We start from the raw sequence: 21369 nt of genomic DNA on the forward strand, positions 1-21369 counted from the left end.
TAGTGTGGCTGGATAAAATACATTAAACTGAATTATATTTGTATTATATTTAAAGCAAAAAAAAAATGCTTTAGTATTTCATACATGTAAATGTTCTGTTTTGCTTGGTGAAGCTATATTATTTACATAAATATTAGTCTCCAAGTGTATGTTAATACTCAACTCAAAATGTCAGTATGGCTTTTATGCTATTAGAGAGAATTATTGAGCTGCTTTCATTTTAAATGTATGAAGACATTCTGCAGGGACTTTACATATGCAAAACTGTTTGTTATAAATTATAACATAGCCCAAGCAGCAGCACTTCATAACAGACAGTGTGACCCAGGCTAGTCAGTCTCTGTTGACTTTATCTAAACACAATGTGTGCCATAAACTTTTATACATAGCTGTTGAATGGAAGAGCCCTTTTGAAGTGCCATGGTAAGGAGGGGGTATGCTAATGTACCGTGTCAAAATGGTCTTATTAGAAACTTGCATTAAACATTTCATAAACACAATGACTGACCACAAATCAGTATTGTGCAGCCTGACAACACTGTTAAACATGTCCAATCTGGAATCTGGATCATGCGATTTTTTTGTTGTGCACACTAAAATTTAAAGTGTGAATTAACTCTCCTGCAAACAGTGTAATCAGAGCAAACCTTTCATTCCATCTCCTTTTACTGCTTCGATTAGATCCTTGCGTCAGTATGCAGTTAAATAAACGCACACATGACCAAAAATACAGTATGTGCTGGAACTATCTATGGACTAGGTGGAATTGTGCATTAAATTGCCTCTTGTTTCCTATCCCTCTGACATCATCCCCTAAGAGACACAACCAGCCCACTGAGAAATTGAGTGTATTCTTTATGTCCTTTCCCCCCAGAATCACATTCATTGTCCCAGCAGCTGACATTCTACATGGTCCATTTAGCCCCCTGCCCCTTTGTAAAGGTGGTCATTCTTTTCAGTCTGCATTAACATGGTTTCTGGGCACAGAATAAAAAGGCCTGGTATCTCACAATCAGAGGGCAGGAAATCTCACATAAATTATGCTTTATTCTACAACCAAGAATAACTTGCATTTCAAGCAATATTGGAATAGTAACTGCAACACGTTTTGTATGAGCCAGGAAGAAATGAAAGCAACACGTTCCCTACAGTATCTCTGGAGATAACATGCCCAGCAATCCTGCAGAAACACTGTTTCTTCTGTCAACTCACTTTACAACGTGTCTGGCAAGTGTGTGTACGATTTGAGCAGAAAATTAAATAATACGGCCTGAATAACAGCAATTTTGTAGGATCGGGTCTCCCAGAAAAAAAAAAAACACACTTTACAGCTATCCAGGAAAAAAAAGAAACTAAAAAGCCTAGTAAATGAAGACCAAACCACTGGACTATGCCAAGAAAATTATTTCATCCTGGAAAAGGTGCCAATTTGATGTTAAAAACAAGGTACACTTTTTTTGTAACCCCAAATCCAAATTTAAAGAGTTTAAAAAGAAATCTTCACCAATAGTTTGGATAGTTTAGATAATCTGGATCCTGTGCAGACCAGAAATATTTTATTTGACCGCTTACCATTTGGCGGTCTCAGTAAGACACGGGCTATTTAGCAAATTCATTCCAGACTAACAGTCTGAATACTGTAAACATGCACATCGGCCAGCAAGTCGGAAACATTCTCTCACGTTCCAAGGTATGGACAAAAAAACTAAATCTGACACATCAACAGTTTATTAGCAACACACCAGCCTTTCTTCTGGGGCTTAGACCACAGAGTGAAAAAAATAGATAGATTCACTGCTTTCCGCTCAAGAGCTTACATTTAAAAAAGATAAAGTATGAGTGATGAGAAACCAAACAAGCAGCACACCTACTTTGTTATAAATAGTTAGTCTTCTGGGCCAAACAATCATTTCTTGACATCCCTGTATGGTGTTACACTACAAGCTGTCTGGTTTATTGCTAGTGCACTATACTTGCGTTACAATTTGGGTTGTTGGTTTCTAGTTTTAAAATCATACAACCTCCCACACCCATTATGAGAAACGGTGCAAACTTTGCAGCATTGAAACACAGTTTTCAATACGTGAAATTGTGTCTTTAAATCTACTTAAGTTTATATTCGGTTTACCAAAAAAAAAAAAAAAAAAAAGTTTAATCTGCACTGAAGATATTGGCCTACACTAAGCAGGGAAAGTAAGATTTATGCACTGTTTACATTATTCAGAGATCTTAAGAGTTGGTTTAGTAATTCTGTAGGCCTCTTGCACAAAATCAGGGGTAAAGACCAACATTCCTAATTGATTATTCTTTTAATCCATTCAGTAAGTAGAATTAGCTAGAAACTAATAGACTAATTTATGTGATTGACGAAGACGTTGATAAAGGCTTGTCCTCAAATGTTTGTCTGCTTGACTAAGAGGTTTTACATTACTAAAGTGAAAGCAAGTATTGATAATTTAATAAAGATTTTGTTTGTGTTGTCATCTGATTGGCAGTACATTAAAATCAATAATGTTATAATGGTTGATTATCTTTCAGATTTTTTTTTTTTAAGTTTTCTATTTGTTTAATGTTTAAAGTGTTTTGTTTTATTTTTAATCTTGTTGCAATCACTGTACTATGGAAGCAAACATGTTGGCAGGGCTCCACATTATCTTTACACATCTTTCACCACAAACCGAGAATATTTGTAAACTTCTCAACAAATCTTACAGTGAATCTGGAGTTTTGCTTCATGCTCTGCGCTCTCTAAAGGAGCATCATAATAATTTCATAAATTAGTCATCAGTTAAGCTAATATCTATAACAGGGTCTGCTGTTGTTTTACAAAATATTAAATCTTAAGCTTGATGAAGGCCATCTGGCCAAAACGTTGCTCTGTTTTTAACTTTGTTCCTTTTAAAATAATAAACAATGTAGATTTGATCTCCGATCTATTGTTACGGTGTTGCACCTCTACTTGCATCAATCGTTAACAATATAAGGATATTTGGGAGACTGATCCCGGAGGTAGCACTCAGGAGTGGAAACACAGGTAATTATATAAAATAGTCGATATAGTTTTAGATGGACTTTTACTGTTTAAAAATAATGTCTACCTTTAACTCAGCTGTTGTAATTAAAAATCTTAAAAAGGTTAGCATGTTTACAGCATTTATTACATAAAGTGTAGCATTTAACTCTAGATGGAATCAAATTTAAACAGCTTTTACCCAATGTTCTGTTTAACTCTTAAATTACTAACTTGGACACTGCATATTATTAACTTAATTCTAGCAAGTTAGCGGAAAATGTTTTAGTTGGAATAAATACATTATTTTTAACTACATAGATATATGGGGATATTGTACCTGTATTTCGTCTAAGAATTCTTAAGAAGAAATATGTGATATACTGTAAATCAGGGCCTGTTGAAGTCGATGACCACTTAATAAATACTTACAGATAGGAAGTCCAGGGTGGGAGATCCAATGGATTATCCGTCAGCCCCAAATTGCTACAGTCTACCAGGTTTCCAGTGCATGTACAATTCAAAGGACACTGCAAATCTATGCTGAACCCGGAGGAGATAAACAGTTCCAGAATACAAATTAAATACGGAAAATAATAAGGCAGCGATCCAATTTGTCCCAACGAGGCCGCCATTTTGTATCCAGTTTAATAATAGTCTACAGCTCAGATGAACCACAGATTGGAACAGCTTTAAGAAAAAAAAACACAAAATTAGTGGTTATTATAGACAAACCGCATTCGCATTTGCAGGCTCGGTATTCATTAGCCCATTGATGAAAGTTAAAGCCGCTTGCATGTCCCGATTCTCCTTGTGAAACTAGTTAGCTACTTCCAACAGCTCTGTGATAACCGAACTGCACTCTATTGCAAAATTAAAAAGTGGTTTGCGATTTACAAAGAAATACAAGAAACTTGTCTGCCGGCCAAAACTAAATGCATGTCGAAAGCGGCTGCCCTTAAAAGGATGTAAGAGACGAGATCCGTCAGACAGGCTCACGGTTTCTCCCAGCGATGTTTAAAACGTATGAGAAAAAAAAATCAATTGTTTTCTTTTCCAAACGTGCAAATTCTCCGAAAAAGCCGACTCTATTTTGCACACCAACTATGCAAAATCTCTACATCCAAGCGTGTTACTTCTTCCGTGGAAAATATCTAAAATATTCATCATGCTGATGGAGTGGTAGATTTCTTGCAGATATTCAAAGATACGATCCAGCTTGTCACTTTTCTGGAAACAATGATATGTGAGAAAACTTTTCAGAAGCAGGCTACATGTGTATCATGTTTTTACTGACACAGTTTTTTCAGAATTGTAACAAGTTCCAATATTGCAACAGCCTACTACTGATAAGTGAAATGTAGCAGGACGATCTATTTGATGATCAAGATTATTTCTCAGTTGTTGCTGCTCCACGTCTTTCACTACAAACACCTTTCCAGCCCGCACGTCAACTCGGTATCTCGCTTCTACGCTTCGCAGTCCACACTCCACGAGTTTCGTACAGTTGCTTATCAACTGTACTCTATCGCCGGATAAATCACAGCAATACGATTGTTACCAAATTGATTCCCCCCACTTCAGATCGTAAGCACCATCAGATTTTTTTTTTTTTTTTTCTTCAGAGCTTTAGCTTCTGAACCCACGTTGGATACATCACAGCGTTCTGAAACAGCCCATCTTTGCCTTCTATTGGCTACCCGGCTCTTAGAAACGTGTACGCTCGTCAGCTCATTGGCCGGCCAGAGTTCTTCAGGCGCCATAAGGTTCGATTAAAAATTGACCAGCTGTCAATCACCAGTGAGCCACACCCACCTTTCCCACCCGGAGTGTGAAACCACACCACTCACTTCTGCTTAAAGTGACACCGCTCACTTTTTGAACTGTTTGTGTTTGGCTGCAGACTTTTTTTTTTAATTTTTTTTTATTACAGTTTTAACTTATACAGTTTAACTTGCGTTGTATTTTGGAAATACATTGTACAATAAATGTAGAAAAAGAAGTGTATATTTAACCTTGCCCCGACCGCATTTGATAAAGCAGAACAAATGACATAAAATATAATTACTACGCTTTTGCTACAAATACAATGCTTAATAATATTTTTAAATTATCTTCATACACAATTTAAAAATATTAAATTTAAAATAATGTTACATTGATATTCAACTGATTTGAACAATCATACATACAATAGGAAATCATTTTATTGCAAAATTAAAGGACGCCAGTAGCCCATAAGAAATTTGCTTTTTAACATGATTTGTTTCTTTGATATTCAAAAGATAACTGGCAGATATTCCAGGGATGTGGTTTAAGATATATCACTAATAACAGGTTAAACAGTTTATACATTTCTGACGTGCAGTCTATATTAAACCAATCTAAAAACGAGGCAAGCTTTTTATCGTATTGTTTTAACCCCATACCTGCTGTGTACGATACGTATTTACCCTGACTGAATAAAGTTTAAAACGTTTTTTTTTTTTTTTTTTAAATACTAATCATAATATATATATATATATATTTAGGCTGCTTTTTTATTTAATATTGAAACCGAGTTTCATTAAATAAGATCTCGGGCTTTTAGGCAGTAGATTTAATACTAAAGTTCCCGAGCAAGCTGGAGTAGGCCTACTTGCAGACTTGTTTTTTTCTTAACTTTGATAAAGTTTAAAACTTGCCGACTTACCGACCCAGTCGGTATACAATAGCTCCAACAATGTATCATAATTAGTAGGCTCTGCCCTTTTCCAACCGGACATGTCTTTGCACAAGCTGTGCATCAATGGAGCTGGTGAGGAAAAATAAATAATTCGATTTACCATGTTTAACTCCCCCTTGCCTTGAATCTACTGAAATATATATTTAAATAAACACACAGAACATGCCTTACTACAGACACTCCACCGCACCGATCTAATACTGTACAGTATACCTCAACTAAAGGGGGAAAACGTTGTTTTTTTTTTTGTTTGTTTTTTTTAAATAAATATTGAGTTATTTAGTTTTTGCATTCAATTATAATTTTAGGGATGTATTAATCGCATCTTGCTTTTATTTCCGACGTTATGAAACTTGTTTTTATTTCAGACCTTAACTACTTAGTTAATGCATTGACGTTTTGAACACCTGACCGACACATACATTACAGTACAAAATATAGAAATATGCCTGCATATTCATAAAGCGTGGACATAACTTGATCGTAACGTGATAACGCTTGTTTGTGACAACTTCACATACATCTACCGTGTCATATTTGAATGATATAATTACAAGAAAACTGCTTTTGTATTGCTGCATTTAACAAAGACACCAAATTACAATTTTTATTATTAAACTCAGCACAGACGTAGAAACTGGAAATCAATGCCAGAAGTAATTAATAGAAGTGCAGTGCACGCATTTTACACATTGATGAAAGTGTGAGCACTTCATTATAACTGGATTACCAAAGATTTGCCACCGCGGTTTTCTTTGTGGTTGCGTGTTAATGTAAAGGGGGGTCTGTACATGAACTGACCGACAAAAATACAAATCCGTGCCTTATCATGTGCAGTTCACGTAAAAGAACTGGTCCTTCAAAGAACGCATTAGAAACTTTAAAACGAATTAATGCTATCAGTGATGTTGACATGTGTCATATTTTTGAAATGTCACATTTAATATATATATATATATATATAGTCATGTTTATTTACATTTTCTGATATGAACACAATAACGCGTCTATTTATAGTATATATTTTTTTTAAATACGTTTGTCCTCCCCATATGACTTCACGATGATGTCCAAGAAAGATATTATTAGAATATATCAAATATTAGTCAAGTTGGTTTACAAAAAAACAACTATAGGCCTACATCACATGAAATAATTTAATTCGTTTTCAGCACCAGTACCTTTTCCCCAAATGCCTCCTCAGTGTTTTATTGTGTGCATATGTATTATCTGATCATACTAATTTATTGTTTGTTTCATTGTAATTTCTAAAGTTTCCTTTCAATCACCATTTTCCTTGCACTTGTATATCCCCATAGCTGCATATTCCTGATCCATTTAATCATTTCATGATGGCCTATAATCTTTTCCAAATGGTAGCCTGTTAATCTAAAAAAAAAAAAAAAAAAAAAAAAAAAAAAGATGCACATCTGTGTCAAATGTAGAGATCTTAGAGCTCTATCTAGTACCTCGTTCAAATTACTGATCATTTTTAACCAAACTTCAAGACAATATATTATTGTCAGGGAAGACCGAGATAAGTCATGTTTTTTTAAGCAATTAATCACAAATGCTGCTTGCCTGTTTATCTGGAGACGCAATGGATGCGCAGTTTGTACCAAGCAGCAATAGCTTTCTCATTGCATCATTACTGAAGGCAAAAAGAAAGGCAGCTCTCGAGAAGAAACAACACACATCTAGTTGAAGGAGTTCATTCTGGTTAAAAGGTTTGAAGAAGCAGTTAGGGATCACCGGCAGCTTTTTACGTGTATGAAATTGCGAATGCGATTCTATCCTAAATTAATAAAGCAACTATTTATTTAAATAAGAATAATACGTTTGGTGGTTACCGCCCTAACCCCAGGACCAACAGTCTAATTTCAGACTTATCTTAAATGCCATTTTCTTAATATGACCTTTATAAATAACACTTTGCAAGCAAACTTGTTATTCATCTCCATAGTGAACATCTCCATAGTGCTCATTTGTGGCTTATGGTTAGATTTTAAGGTTAAGATGCAGTTGTGGTTTTAATGGAAACCAACAAACATCATGAAATAACCACAACAAAAAGATGTTTGCCAAGAACAAATGACAAGTTTGATAAACATTGAATAATTCATAAAGATGATATAAGAAAACGCATGAATGAAATATAATAATGACATTCTGTACCTACAGCAGGTCCAATGTTTTGTAATGTAAGGTTAATGTTCCTAATGGGCTATAAAACCACACAATCTTGTTATCAGCCTTTAACACAGTTGGGGGGGGGGGGGGGTATACTCTTCCTCCAACAGAAGAATGACCATGTTCTAATAAAATAATTCAATAATCCTTTTGATTTTCAACTGCCTAATAAATACTTCATTATACGGCAATCTAAATGTAATCTCCTTAAGGTTCAGTGTAACGCAGTCTCAATAGGATAATTGTTCAGTTTAAGACAAGATGCTGTTATGCTTCTCATGAGTCAGAAAAACTGGCTTTTGTGCTCAGAACTGGAGACACTCGGATACCACGTAAAAACCTACTACCTTTTTTGAGCTGTTCATAAATGCATTCATTATTTGCCTCCAGCCTAATACTGGCAAATCGGAGTGTTAGAAGAGGGATTTCTTTTCTCATTTACAACTTTTTTTTTAGCTGGAAACCTTCCCTTTGCTTTTCTTAACTCGACTATCCCTTGGGAAAACAGTTTCACAGTGAAATTTCCTGGGAATGTAGAATTGCGGAGAGAACCATGGAATCTGGCATTATCTGTACACTTTCAATTTAGTACCCTTTCAGCCTGTTTTCTGTGGAATTAACACATGGTGGCCAACTAGAATAATAATATAGTATCAGTATGGATACCGGGCCACTGTAAAAGCTAATGGACAACAGTACTTTTTTTTTATCACACTTACGACAAGACAGGTTTGTCAGTTGTTTCAGTGCCTATTTGCATGATAAAGTCCTACAAAAAACACATGGATACTTAAAAAAGACCCGCTTTTGGAGGAGGTTCAGTAATCATAAGAACGTATAAAATGTAACTAAAGAGGTTTGTTTAGCACGGCAGGAAGTACTAATTGTGTTTTAGTTTAAACTTCACCTGCTACACTAGTACACATGCATTCCTTACTGTCTACATACAAAAAAGTGCTTTCTACCTGTCATTCTGAAATTCTATTTTTCAATTTGTGCCACCCGGTTATACTGTCGATGTAAATAGTAACCTACATTGATGAGGGGTTTATGAACTTCAGTTAGACCCCCATTACTTTTCAAGACTGAAGATATTTTATTCTTTTGATAATTCTGTCCAATGTTAATTCAATCAGGACATCAGAGAGATTACTACTAGTGTAAGACTTTTAGCTGGTTCAGCAACATTGGTTTGGTACTAGGAGGCCTATTTTTAGACTAATAAATACTTAAAAAGTTCTTCAAATTGCCCCTGTGGGTCATTAACTAGTTACCTGTAAAGGTTTTAACAGTTATTAAAATATAATAACTACAAATACGTATAAATAGAGACATATTGACTATCAAACGTCTCAGCTAACGAACAGTCTCCCTAATAGATTGGTACAGTTCTGTCTGGCCTTGAAATATTATCTGAACTTGAACAGTGCAAATAGCACCTAGTGTTTTATTAAAGAGTAACGGCTACAGCAGATGAGTGAAGACCCCACGCCCTTCTGCGTGGATGTTTTTCAGTATCCAGACCAATCAGCTGAGCTGGAACAGGATAAAGGGTGCTGTTAGGAGAAGGTGCAAAGTAGAGAGACATTCGCTTGGAAGAAAATGTTGTTTCATACTTTTCCACATTACAGATAATTCAGACCAGTACTCGGGCAATATATCACAGTCATCTGTTGGAATCTTCAAAGATAACAGGACATCTGCTTGAGCCGTTCATCAACAATAAAACATAAAGGCGTTAAACTGGGAAAACACATCATCATCTTCCTAAATGGTTAACAGGTGGGAGCAGAAGAGCACGGACATGCCTTGATAATGGCAAGCAGAACCACTTGACTATCTTTTTAGATATCACTGGTAAATTGCATGCAATTTAAACTGGAAACAATAATAGGTTAACAAGCAAAGAAGTATAAACAGGATATAACTGTATGTGTAAACACGTAACCATTATAAGAACCTTGAAAGCTGTATGCCAACATGCTGAGACATTAGGAATCCATTCTTCTGATTGCTCCTGATTCACTCTTGCATACAAAAGTGAAAAAGAATATATTTAGCATAATACCATCATGATAATATATAGTACTACTGTACTGTGGTAAACCTTAAAAGCAGTGTACGACATTGCAAGGTTGGTTATACCTGCCAAATGATTGGGCAGTTATGCTGCATTAGATCACTGTCAGTCAATTAAAAATTAGGAATAAGTGAGTTCTATTGTGCAACAAACCTTGAAATTTGAGAAGTTTACAAATGTTCTCAGTTTGTGGTGAAAAATGTGTAAAGATAGTGTGGAGTAGTGTAAACATGTATGATATCTGGACAGTAGCTGCTTTTAGACTAAACAAAACAAAGCAAAAATAAACATTATACAGTGAGGGCGCTTTTGAAAGTTTTTTTTCGAGTGCATAAAAAAAAAAAAGAATATGTACAAATATTCACAATTGATCCAATTAAAAAAAAAAAAAAAATCTTAAATCTTGTTTTTGCCCCAAAATGGGATTGGGTCCCTATACTTAACAAACTGGTTCATGTTCTCTAGTCATTCCTCCAGTGCCTTGTATCATTACTTATTATAATCAGAATTTGATTCGTCTGGACATGTTATGGTAAGACTGTGGTTGGCACTTGGCAGTTCTAATTAAATTGGCACAGAGCACTAACATGATTTATGATGTTTTTTGCAAACAAGTTTCACAACTGAATTATTAAACTAGAAGTTATCACAAGGCACAAATGAATACCACCTCGCGTTTCTAACCAGGTAAACAGTCACATTCAGTTTACTTTCTGATACGTGGCAACCTTACCTTCCCAAGTTTTTAAATAAAACTGCTTGTTTAAGTTTCATAGGATGAATGTGCTCTAGCATTTCACATTATTAATTACTGTTTCTTTTAAAGAGAAAGGATTGTGGTGTGTTGCCAAGTTCCTTTCACTTACATTTGTTCTCAATAAAAGCTTCTAACTGAAACTGTTGAAAGAAATTCCCTTTGCTTGACTTTGTCTACACAAGCAACCGTAAAGGCATGCATTAATAAAGAAAGGCTATGTGAACAGTTTTGCTGTTTACCCATAATATGTACAAAGATCCCCAAATAAGCCTTTGCCAACATTGGTTTATTTTTTGTATAAAACTGTGAAAGATACACGGCTGAAAATCTCATTGCACATGTTTACTTTCCTATTAGTTGTACACATTTTTTTAAGAAAAAAGATTTTCCATCCTTAAAGATCCCAATTTAATAGACACTTTATAAATGGAACGTATTGGCTGCATGTTCACGTTTGGATATCTTAATATGAGTGTCTTACTTTCAGTTTCTCTCTCCACCCCCTCTACACTTTCTCTCGTTATTAACCAATCCGGTGCTATCCCTAACGATTGGCTTTGCAGCTGAGATAAAATAAAAAATAAAAAATGACACATGTGAGATGCATATAGAGCATGAAAGTACACAACCATTTAATTAGCTTCCCCTTTTAAATGTAAGCAAAAGAAAACTGTTTGAGCTCATAGGAAGTACTTCATGACAGCAGAGGCCTCATTTAAAAGGTACTAGAACTTCTCAGGATACATGATAGTTAAACTTAATTGTCTACCTGACTGTGATGTCTCACTGAAGGAAAAAAAAAGACTTGCGTTTCACAGCTGCCAGATGCTTGTGTTTTGATTTAGCTTCTGCTGAATAAACCAGCTTTTAGAATAAAAGCACTGCATGGTACCAGAGTCCCTGTTGTGTCTGTGCTCGTCCTGCCAATTCTGACAGGAGGGATAAAGCAATGAGAAGTCTATTTGATGTTTCACAATAGAAATTAGCATGGTATAATGAACTAGCTTAAAAAGTCTATTAATATTGTGTTGTTCAGAAGATCGAAAGTGAAGAGGCTTATATGTCTGTGACTTTCAGCCAACATGAATTGGCAGCTCTCCCCGATATGAAAGTAATGAGTTAATAAAACTGAAATTACTATGGAAAGAAGCAGCGTTTTCACATAATGGCAACACAATTGCTCAAATTTAAGATTTGTATCTATTTGCAGTGGATTTTTTTCACAATAACCACACTGACCATTCTATAAGGATACATTAAAAAACAAAACCATGATGAGTTAATGATGGTAAACTATATAGAAAAAGAGGTGAATCAGACACAATTCAACTATGAGAAATTAAACAGCTGAGACCACTTTATTAACTTGCAACTAGTGATCAAGTGCAATGTGCACACAAGTTGTGTAATTTTTTGAAAAAAATGTTTTTGAATTTCAAGTTAGGCGAGTTTGCAGTCAAAGCAGAAGCATGGCAGTTTGACTGAGTAAAGAATGGACAAAGGTTTCAAGAGGGGGGGAGATAAAAGTACTGTTGATAAAGCAGAGCGCACAGAAAATTAAACTGTAGAGGAATTTTAATTGAGAGTAAAATTCAGCTCTGCTTTCAGATATCTTGAGTTTTTTATAGGTAGATCACAATGTGAATCTAAAAAAGAAAATATCTTTCGAGCTACGTGTATGTGAAATGGCTGTTTTTGGCTTTGTGAAATGCACAAGTTACTCTTCTCTATTCGTTGCCTTAGAACAAATAAACAAAACAAAACCACAGGTGTTTTCGATTGACCGTAATTACGGCAATCGATTATAGTTTATTGTTCTGGAATGTGCTCTTATTAAATTCAAATCTCTCAATTACTTTCCTGGTTACAGATGATAATTGACATTGGTTGGTAACGAAAGCTGAAAAATGTTGTCAGTCATACTCTCGTTATTATGAGCAAATTGATAATTTGACAGTAATTCTATACCTTTGCTTTATTCTTATATTCATTAACTTTGAATCGGAAGCCCATATAAAACAGCATTTGAAAACACTTCAGTTAAGGCAGAAGTTCTGTTTAAGAATATATATGGTTGTGAAATATTTAGGATTTTGTGGCAGAGCATGCAGTCCAGTTACATGCACACAAGAATTCCAGTAGTTTTTTTTTTTTTTTCTGGAAAGTAATTCCGATTGGAAAAGAATCACCTCTTATTAAATTGAGACAGTTTCGATGTGAAACTGCATGCAATACAGAACAGATTAACACAATGTTAACAAACATTTTCTCAATATTATTTTTTTTCTTAAACCTTGATACAGACAGATCTGATCTGAGAACCTTTTTAAATGATTTAACAATAAAAGAAAAGGGACAGTAAACTCACTGTTAGAAAGTACTGAACTGCCAGCACACTTGTTCAAGACATCAGATCAACTCTGTTTTTGAACTTTTTACAAGCTAATGCTTACTGACGTTTATAGGATCCAGCAAAACGGGTATAAACTTACTTTAGATGTAAAGACTTTCTGGTTGTTAATGTCATGTGGACACCGAACTAAAGCTGTAAACATGGAAACTGAACTAATCCTGGGTATTAGCTTTGCTTATAAATAATGGAGCGTATTCACATTCTTAACTTGTTATGGATGCTAGCTGTACCTCTGTATGGTCTTGGTGAAGGTGTAACAGATTTATGATGTAATACTGTCATTCCTGATTTGTCAAGGCTAATTAAATCCCATCTGTACATTGCATAGGTTAGTTACAGGAGTTTCCCATGCAAATGAATCAACATATATTTTACAGCCACAATGTAGCATATGGCCAGCTAGATATTGCTCATTTTAAAAAAACAACAACTTTGTTTTGAATCTAAAATGTAGTAATGAAGTGTGGCACTGGTTATATTAGTGGTTCTCAACTCTGTCCCTCAAGATTCATGCCAGTCCAGAAATGGGAACCACAAGGTTATAGGTTGAGGCACACAATCTTGTACTGACATCCACCACTGCCTGGTAGTCTTTGGTCAGTCCTGTGCCTTTCCTGTCCAAAGAGTACCAGTGCCAACTGTGTTGTAATTTCACATAGGAGTTAATTCCATTGAGCTGCAATGCTCTTCAAAGTAGTGCCTGACCTTGCTACTGTATATGGATGGATAGGGTTATCTGCAGCCTTTATACCTCTCAACAGCACAGGTAGAACTGCATTTTGCATGTCATTTAAACTGCCACATTGCTGCATCCCAAACCAGTAGAATCCAATGGACCAAATGTCAACCAACAAATTTGGATCCTGTGACAACGTGTGAAAGCTGTTACAGCCTCTTGGGGTTGCACTAGGGGTGAGCACAGGGAAGGTGCTGTTTCTTGACAGTGTATGTCAGCTAACCTTGCTTTTATCTTGCTCATTTAATATATCATTTTGCAGAATTCAGAATACTCTGTATTCACAAGGATTACAACAGATAAATCCAAAACAAGCAGTGGCATTTAAGGCATATCCGTATCGTACAGACTGAAAGCCTTTAATTTGGTAGAGCAAAGCAAAACATCGAAGGGGACAGCTGCAAGCACTTGAGATGTGTCACAGCCTCTTGTAACCTGATAAATAGAGGCAAACAAAAGAATGTTTCAGGCAACATCAATCTTCTAGACATTTTTTTGATGGATGGGCGCTTTACCATTTCAGTAATGTTACTGATTGTTCTTGCACTAATATTCTTAAAAAAATAAACTTGTGGTTGGTTTACTCCTGCTATTCGGCTCTTTCATAGACCTAGTTCTACAAGCCTTTTTCTTTTGTTAATAGTCTTGTTTCAACATTTAATATCTTAGACATGTTTTTCAAATGACTTAACAGGCAAACCTATGTTATAAAGGATCACATGGTTGAAATAAAACAAGTGCAGTAGTTTATACTGTTACTTTTAGAAATTGTATTTCTTCTTCTTCTTCTTAATCTAAAAAGTCAATTTCTCGAAATTTGAAGTGCCTGATATTGTTAAGTTATGCTTTCTGCTTGTAACTTCTGAAGGACCAGCACTCCATTATGTGTGTTATCAATTTCTTTTTTTTCCTTTTTCCCTCTTCACATGAAAATGAAACCCATTTCTATTATTTGATTTCATGTTTACTATATGCAGGGGTGAAATTCTTAACAAAAACGTGTAGGTACTCATATGCGCAGCCGGGTGGAGTAAACCTGTGGTTTATTTATTTATTTTCCAATTTGAGTGCCAATGAATAAATACTTGTAAAATGTATAGATATCGGTACATGATACATTTTTCAATACAAAATAGGCCTTAAAAAATAACTGATGATAAATTATAACCAATTCACCATAAACAAGGAAGCTGAATATACTGAAAGATTTGTACTGTCTGCATGTATCACAGTCATGTACTGTAATATAACACTTCAGTTAAACCTTAAATGGCAAGCATTAATAACTATTACACTATGCAGTAACTGCTGTTGAGCGGGAGTTGTGTTTCAAGATATCCTAAAAAAGGTGTGATGTTATAATAAAATTGTATATAAAAAAAAAAACTGTACTATGAACAATTTATACAAAAAGGTCCAAGTTAAACAATGCACAATAGGGACTGAAATAACCCTATTTCACAATTTCCATAGTATTCTCTGAAATCATCACCATACCTTCCAGACCCTTATTTATTACTTATCTACAATTATATATTATGTCTGCTTCTCTGTTGTGTCTCTGTGTAGATTAATTACTATTATCTATTCCAGAAAATAAGTTTGAGAAGAGACTTCTCAAAGCTGAACTGGAGGAAACGTGATGGAATTATGTCAGTGATACACATACTGTACACCTAAATTGATTTTTCATCATAGAGTGGTGACTTTCTGGCAATCGGTTTCGAGAAGGCTTTTCAGGAGAATTTTTAAACACATTTTTGCTAGTCAACATGGCAAATACTTAAATGATTTATACAACTGAAAGTTCCAGTTTTTATAATGATATTTTCAGATTTGTTCAATCTAATAAAATATGCTTTAATATACAGACCAGTGGCTCTCAAACATAAGAATTTACAATGCTGTTATATCATAATATTCTATGTAAAACTGTAATTTTCCAGAACAATACTAGGTTGTGAAGTCCTTATTGCCTGTCACACAGTAGTTAAAAATACATTTTTGTGTACTTAGGCAGAAAAGTTTTTTTTTTGTTGTTGTTTCTGTTTGTTTTTTAAATCCCTGCCATTGTAGTTCCTTCGTAATAAACAATGTGGCAAAAGACACATTTTCAGAGTAATAGCATCACTGAGGTTTACTTATGCCTTTTTGTTTGTTTGTTTGTTTGTTTTAGCTGTATACTCACTTAACTGTCAGATTTAACTAAAATAAACTCTTCGTAAAATACATGTGGAAAAAAGGGCGTTGTGCAAAGAAAAAAAATACCGTTTTGGTTTTCGTTTACTCTCCTCATAACAGAAAACAGGATCACAACAAAACAAAACGTTGTCAAGCAGCACTTTGTTGATCCTGTGTTGTGTATCCCACGCATCACTTGTCATTTTAGAAACTTGTCTCGCAATTTCTGGCAGGGTGGTAAATAGGTGCAAGGCAAAACATGTGATACTTATTTATAATATCTTTCTAAAGATTTTTACGCATACAAAATGAAATCTCATCAAAATGAAAGTTCGACCAATCATCATGCAGTGATTATACTGACGTTAACGGTGGCCAATAAAAGCTATCAGACACAGAAGCAGTACATGCATAGGAAACAGAATGCAAGCATGAACTGGACTGTGATGATTGAAAGCGCATCTGAGAAGTGCTGCGCTAGTGGACTGTGTGAGTGGACGGAATGCATGTGTGTTTGATGAAAAGCAGATTAATACACATCCGGTGTCTTTTTAGTAGAGCTCTCAAACATTCTCTCTAAATACAGCTGGTATAAGAGAGTGTAACTATTAACCTGCCCCCCTGCAACACTGCCCACAGTGGAAACACATCAGCAAGAAAAACATCAACAAGAAAAACCACGAACCACACATGCTGCATTTCTTACTTTGGTTTCTGGAGCTTGTACATTGCAGATGGTAAAAGTAATACACTACTGATAACTGGCAACTATGTTCATGTAAATTACAAAAAGTGAGAATTATGTAAAAAAAAAATAATTTGCTCAATCTACTCCTATTTATGTATTTTTGTATTTATTTATTTATTAAATAGCTTGCAGCAAGGGAAAATGGACTGATCCAAAAAGTGTTCTGGCTCAATGAATTTCACAGTCATTTAAAAACAAGGAGTGGGAAATGTATTAATTATTCATATTTAAGTGGTATCGACTAAGTGGTATCGACTCTTAAATTGTGTTTGCAGATCCCTCTGCATCTCTGAACATACCATGCTTTTAATATCTTTTGTTGTCTGATAAATTATTCAAATATGAAGATTATAAGAAGTTTTCATGTTAAGCTGTTCACTTAAAAGCTCTGGAAATGTTTCTGTTAACCATTTTTCATGGTGAGAATCTAAACTACATCATACATACGTTTTCGTTCTTTCTTTTTAAGACGGCACAAAAAAACACAAGCCGCAATTGAAAGCTCAAGTGAGTTAACTTCAGTTTTCTCATTCCTTTTTCGTTACACATTTACATGTGTAGTTGGTACCTTAATAAAGATAGATGGGTGCTACACCTTTACTTTTGACCTGCTTGCTATTCCGTTGGTGTGTTTTATTTACCATTGGGTTTTAAAGAGAATGTGAAGTTGCAACATTTGTCGACTACTTAAATGATTATGATGAATGCTTATTAAAGAGCACATCATAATAAGCTATGCCCCCATTTATCTTTAAAGCAAATACAATGTTCACTTGTGCAGAGGTCATGGCATCAGGGAAGTGGTTTAAACCCAATGTCTTAGGGTTTAAATGTGATTTATTTGGGATCTTTAAATCAGTAGTCTGGATTTCTCTTTATAGGAGAGACTGATCCAAATGTTCTGCAGTTGTGTTTCTGGATTTCTAGTTTCACCGGGGGAGTTTGTTCAGTTTACACAGTGATGGATTTATTGTTTTAATCAGAAAACTGAAATTAATTCTTACTTGTTAGAAAGTCTAGCTATGGGACATTTGTTTTAATATATTTTCTTCTCTTTGAAAAGTACTAGAGAAGTTATAGATCAGTGTGTTAGTATGTCTGTATATCCATCTGACATAACCCTGCACCAATCTACATTCCTGAAACAGCGTAATGGGTACACCACCCAGAGTTAAATATTTAATCTGAGAGGTCCAGGACAGAGAGGTCTAATTCCTGAGGACAACTGAGATGTTTTAAAGATAATAAAACATTTTAGAAATGAAAGATTTAACTGAAAGCATAGAGAATCTGGTAACAATTTACATTGTGTATCTAATTGCAGATTTATTGTACATAAACAAATAAAAAAGGTAGAACAAAATGAAAACACTTTTACAAAAAAAAAAAAAAAAAAAAAAAACGGCACAGTGGCCAAAATAAACAGACAAAACAGACACGGAACAAACAAGTATCGTGCTGGTATAAAACCAGCACGGGTAGCAATTACAATTGTGTACTTACATATATCTTGCAAAAACATTTATACATTAAATACATTGTAACTATGCATAACTATGTGAATACACAGCATTTATAAACACTTCATGTAAAGTGTTACCCAGAATCTAATTAAAAGATGGGAAATTGATAAAAACAAATTCAGTTGCTACACCTTTAAGCAGCTTCCATAATGCTTTTTGAATATGCCAAGCTTGTTCACAATAGGGCTTTGGACGACTGACAACGCAGATGTGATGCAGCTCCGCGTGACTAACTCCAACAGCCTGTTTTCCACATTTACATAAGTCAGGCATTTACTTTCAGCCACCTGGTTTAGACAAACATTAACTACACCCTTTTCAAAAATGCCATGTCTATCAAGACCAAGATTGTCTTAACAAAACAACATATCTTGCATTGTGAAAGTGTTCCATGATTCAGAGAGGTTAAGAGGTGAAAGCACACAGGTGTTTCATTTAGTTGCACTTCTTTTCCAGTATATAATGTCTCGCGATTCAGGTGAAGTGCATATGCATTTACGGCACACAAAAAAACAAAGATCAAAAAGTTCTAAAAGATCAATTGTATTAAAACGGATAGGTTCTATGTACTGTTGGGGCCCTTAACATAATTCAGAAGTTAAATTGTACTGATTTTTTTTTTTTTTTTTTACAAATTTTCAAAAAACAAAATCATAATCACAAAAGAACAGCAAATCAGGATTTGTGGAATAATTAATTGTAGCTGAGCTCTTTCCTGGAAACAGTGGATGAGGTACAGTGTGTGTATTTATTACATAATACCCCATATTCTTCCTCACACGGGAGAGGTTTCCCCTTGCTTTTACATAAAGACCCTGGATTAAAGATTTCTACTTATTTCCTTCCATATTGATTTTGAATGGGAAGTATGGGACCCATTACTGTATCTTGGTTTCCAACAAAGTTCTCTTATAAATCAGTGAAACCATTTGTAAAACCACATTACCACAGCTAAGGTGGTTGGCTTTGCATAACCATATCAACACATGCTAAATGCCTTTACAGGAAAAATGTTGTCAGATAGAATACAGTTAAGGACACAACTAAATTATATGTAAATTTGCTATATAAAAAACAGAGTTTGCTGTAACTTTTCTCATGAATTGATTATCATTATATTACCCATGAAGACTCATAATACATTCCTGTAATAAAATATAGAAATGCTTAACTGCAGCGCTTTTGCCCAAAATGTTTCGATTGAAACAGTTTGCCAGTCTTGCCATTGAGTTATGGAAAATAACTGCACTTTGGAACATCCATACATGTAAGATAAGTTATTTGAAAAAAAAAAAAAAAAAAAAAAGATAATTACTTTATAAATGTATTGAAGCAGTTATAAATGAATAATGAGTTCCACAAGTCCTCATAGGAACAGCCTACTGCCAATGTTGACAGAACTTTAAAAGGACATAAAGGAGTGTCCCATGTCAATGTTTCACTGAACTATCTCAGTCAATAAGTTCAGGAAGAACACCATTTTTTGCATCTTGATAAACTCTTATTAGGTATTGGGTTGCAGTATGTGACTATGCATTTTCCCTTTGTGATATTAAAAAAGAGATCATAAGGGAAGTCCTTAACAGGATCACATAGAATTGAATAAAAAACACTGCCACAATTTTTCAGCAGTCATTTTGTATTATTATGTTTGGCAGCTTCTAATATAAACACGACTAGCTCAGCCTTTGAAGAACACCTTAATCCTAAACCCTTTTCCAGACTTCCAGTAATAAATGGCTAAAGCGGACGCCATTTCAAAAAGAAATCTAACCTAAGATCTTCCCAAAGCAAATACTCATAACAGATTCACCTTTTCCTCTGCTCAGTTTTAGTAGTACTGCAGATGGTCTTTATGTAGGGTATTTGGAGGGTTACAAAAATGCTGTGACACCTTGAAATAAAGGGAAGACTCACTATTAATCACAAAGTGTTTATAGAAATCCAGCAACATCCTTCTGAGGTGTTGTGGTTGTACGCATGTTGCTATCAGGTGACTGGTTCCAGCGTGTGTTGGGCTGGGGCCTCTGTGTGGACAATGCCCATTTTGCCTGGCAGATGTCTTCTCCTGGTTCAACACGAGATCCTCAGAAAATGCCTGACTAATTGAAAAGATTAGTGAAGGTTCTCGCAGCTGTGTGTGAGACAGTGTGAGAGAGGAAAGTGTAGAGCCATGTTTTCTTCTACAGAGCATTTAACTCTTCACATTCAAATGTAATGAGTTCCTAGTACTATGTTGTCACTTTATTATCTTTCTAACTTAATCCACAATATCGTAAGAATCCTCCTGGAAAACACATTTTAAAACTAATCTTCTCCTTGTACATCAATAAGGGTTTTTTTGTTTATGCCTGTGAAATATTGTTGTGTTAATTCAAATATGATAAATAGAGGATACTTCATGAACATTATAAGCGACAAGTCTCTGAAAGGGGAAAGAGGATTGTTTAAGGCTTACCTCATGAGTGAAATAAATATAGAATTACAGGAACGTACAAAGTATGTAAAGGAGAGTATACGTAAATCTTAATGAAAACAGCTTAATTTAGAAACGGCATCTTAATTCAGAAATTTACTTAGATCAAGGTACAGTAGATTAAAAAATTAGAAATATATTCACGCTTGAATAACTTTTTCTAATTCAACGTTATATAAAAAGTTATTAATAACTTCACATGCCAGACAAGAAATCTGTGTTATCAGCTCTGTATTCGTTTTTTAAATACAAATTATTTCCACATAAAGAACAAAGGTACATTTGTCACATTGAAATACTTCCTTGTATTCTCAATTATTTCCTAATAGACTCAATTGTGTCTGAGAAAGAAACACTTTCTAATATAGAAAAAAATGTAATAAATCAGGTCTGAACTGCTGGTATATAGTTTAAAGCTGTGGTCTTTGATGAATATGTCTTCCAGAGACTGAAAGCAATCTATTGAGTGTTAGAATTGTTGCAGATCAGCTTTTGACAAGGAGTAAAAGAAGAAAAATCTGTCTTTATAA

General features: G+C 34.8%; 1 protein-coding gene across 1 annotated transcript in view; it reads right to left on the reverse strand.

The window, feature by feature from the left end:
• Positions 1-4728, reverse strand: part of LOC117411793 (leucine-rich repeats and immunoglobulin-like domains protein 1) — a 48886-nt gene extending 44158 nt beyond the window's left edge. Inside the window, exon 1 of the mRNA XM_058988613.1 lies at positions 3443-4728. Coding sequence (XP_058844596.1) covers positions 3443-3645 — 203 coding nt within the window. The 5' untranslated portion in view covers positions 3646-4728. The remainder of the gene's footprint in view (positions 1-3442) is intronic.
• Positions 4729-21369: the final 16641 nt, after the last annotated feature.

This window comes from Acipenser ruthenus, chromosome 16 (genome assembly GCF_902713425.1).
Source record: "Acipenser ruthenus chromosome 16, fAciRut3.2 maternal haplotype, whole genome shotgun sequence".
Classification (NCBI taxonomy): Eukaryota; Metazoa; Chordata; class Actinopteri; order Acipenseriformes; family Acipenseridae; genus Acipenser; species Acipenser ruthenus.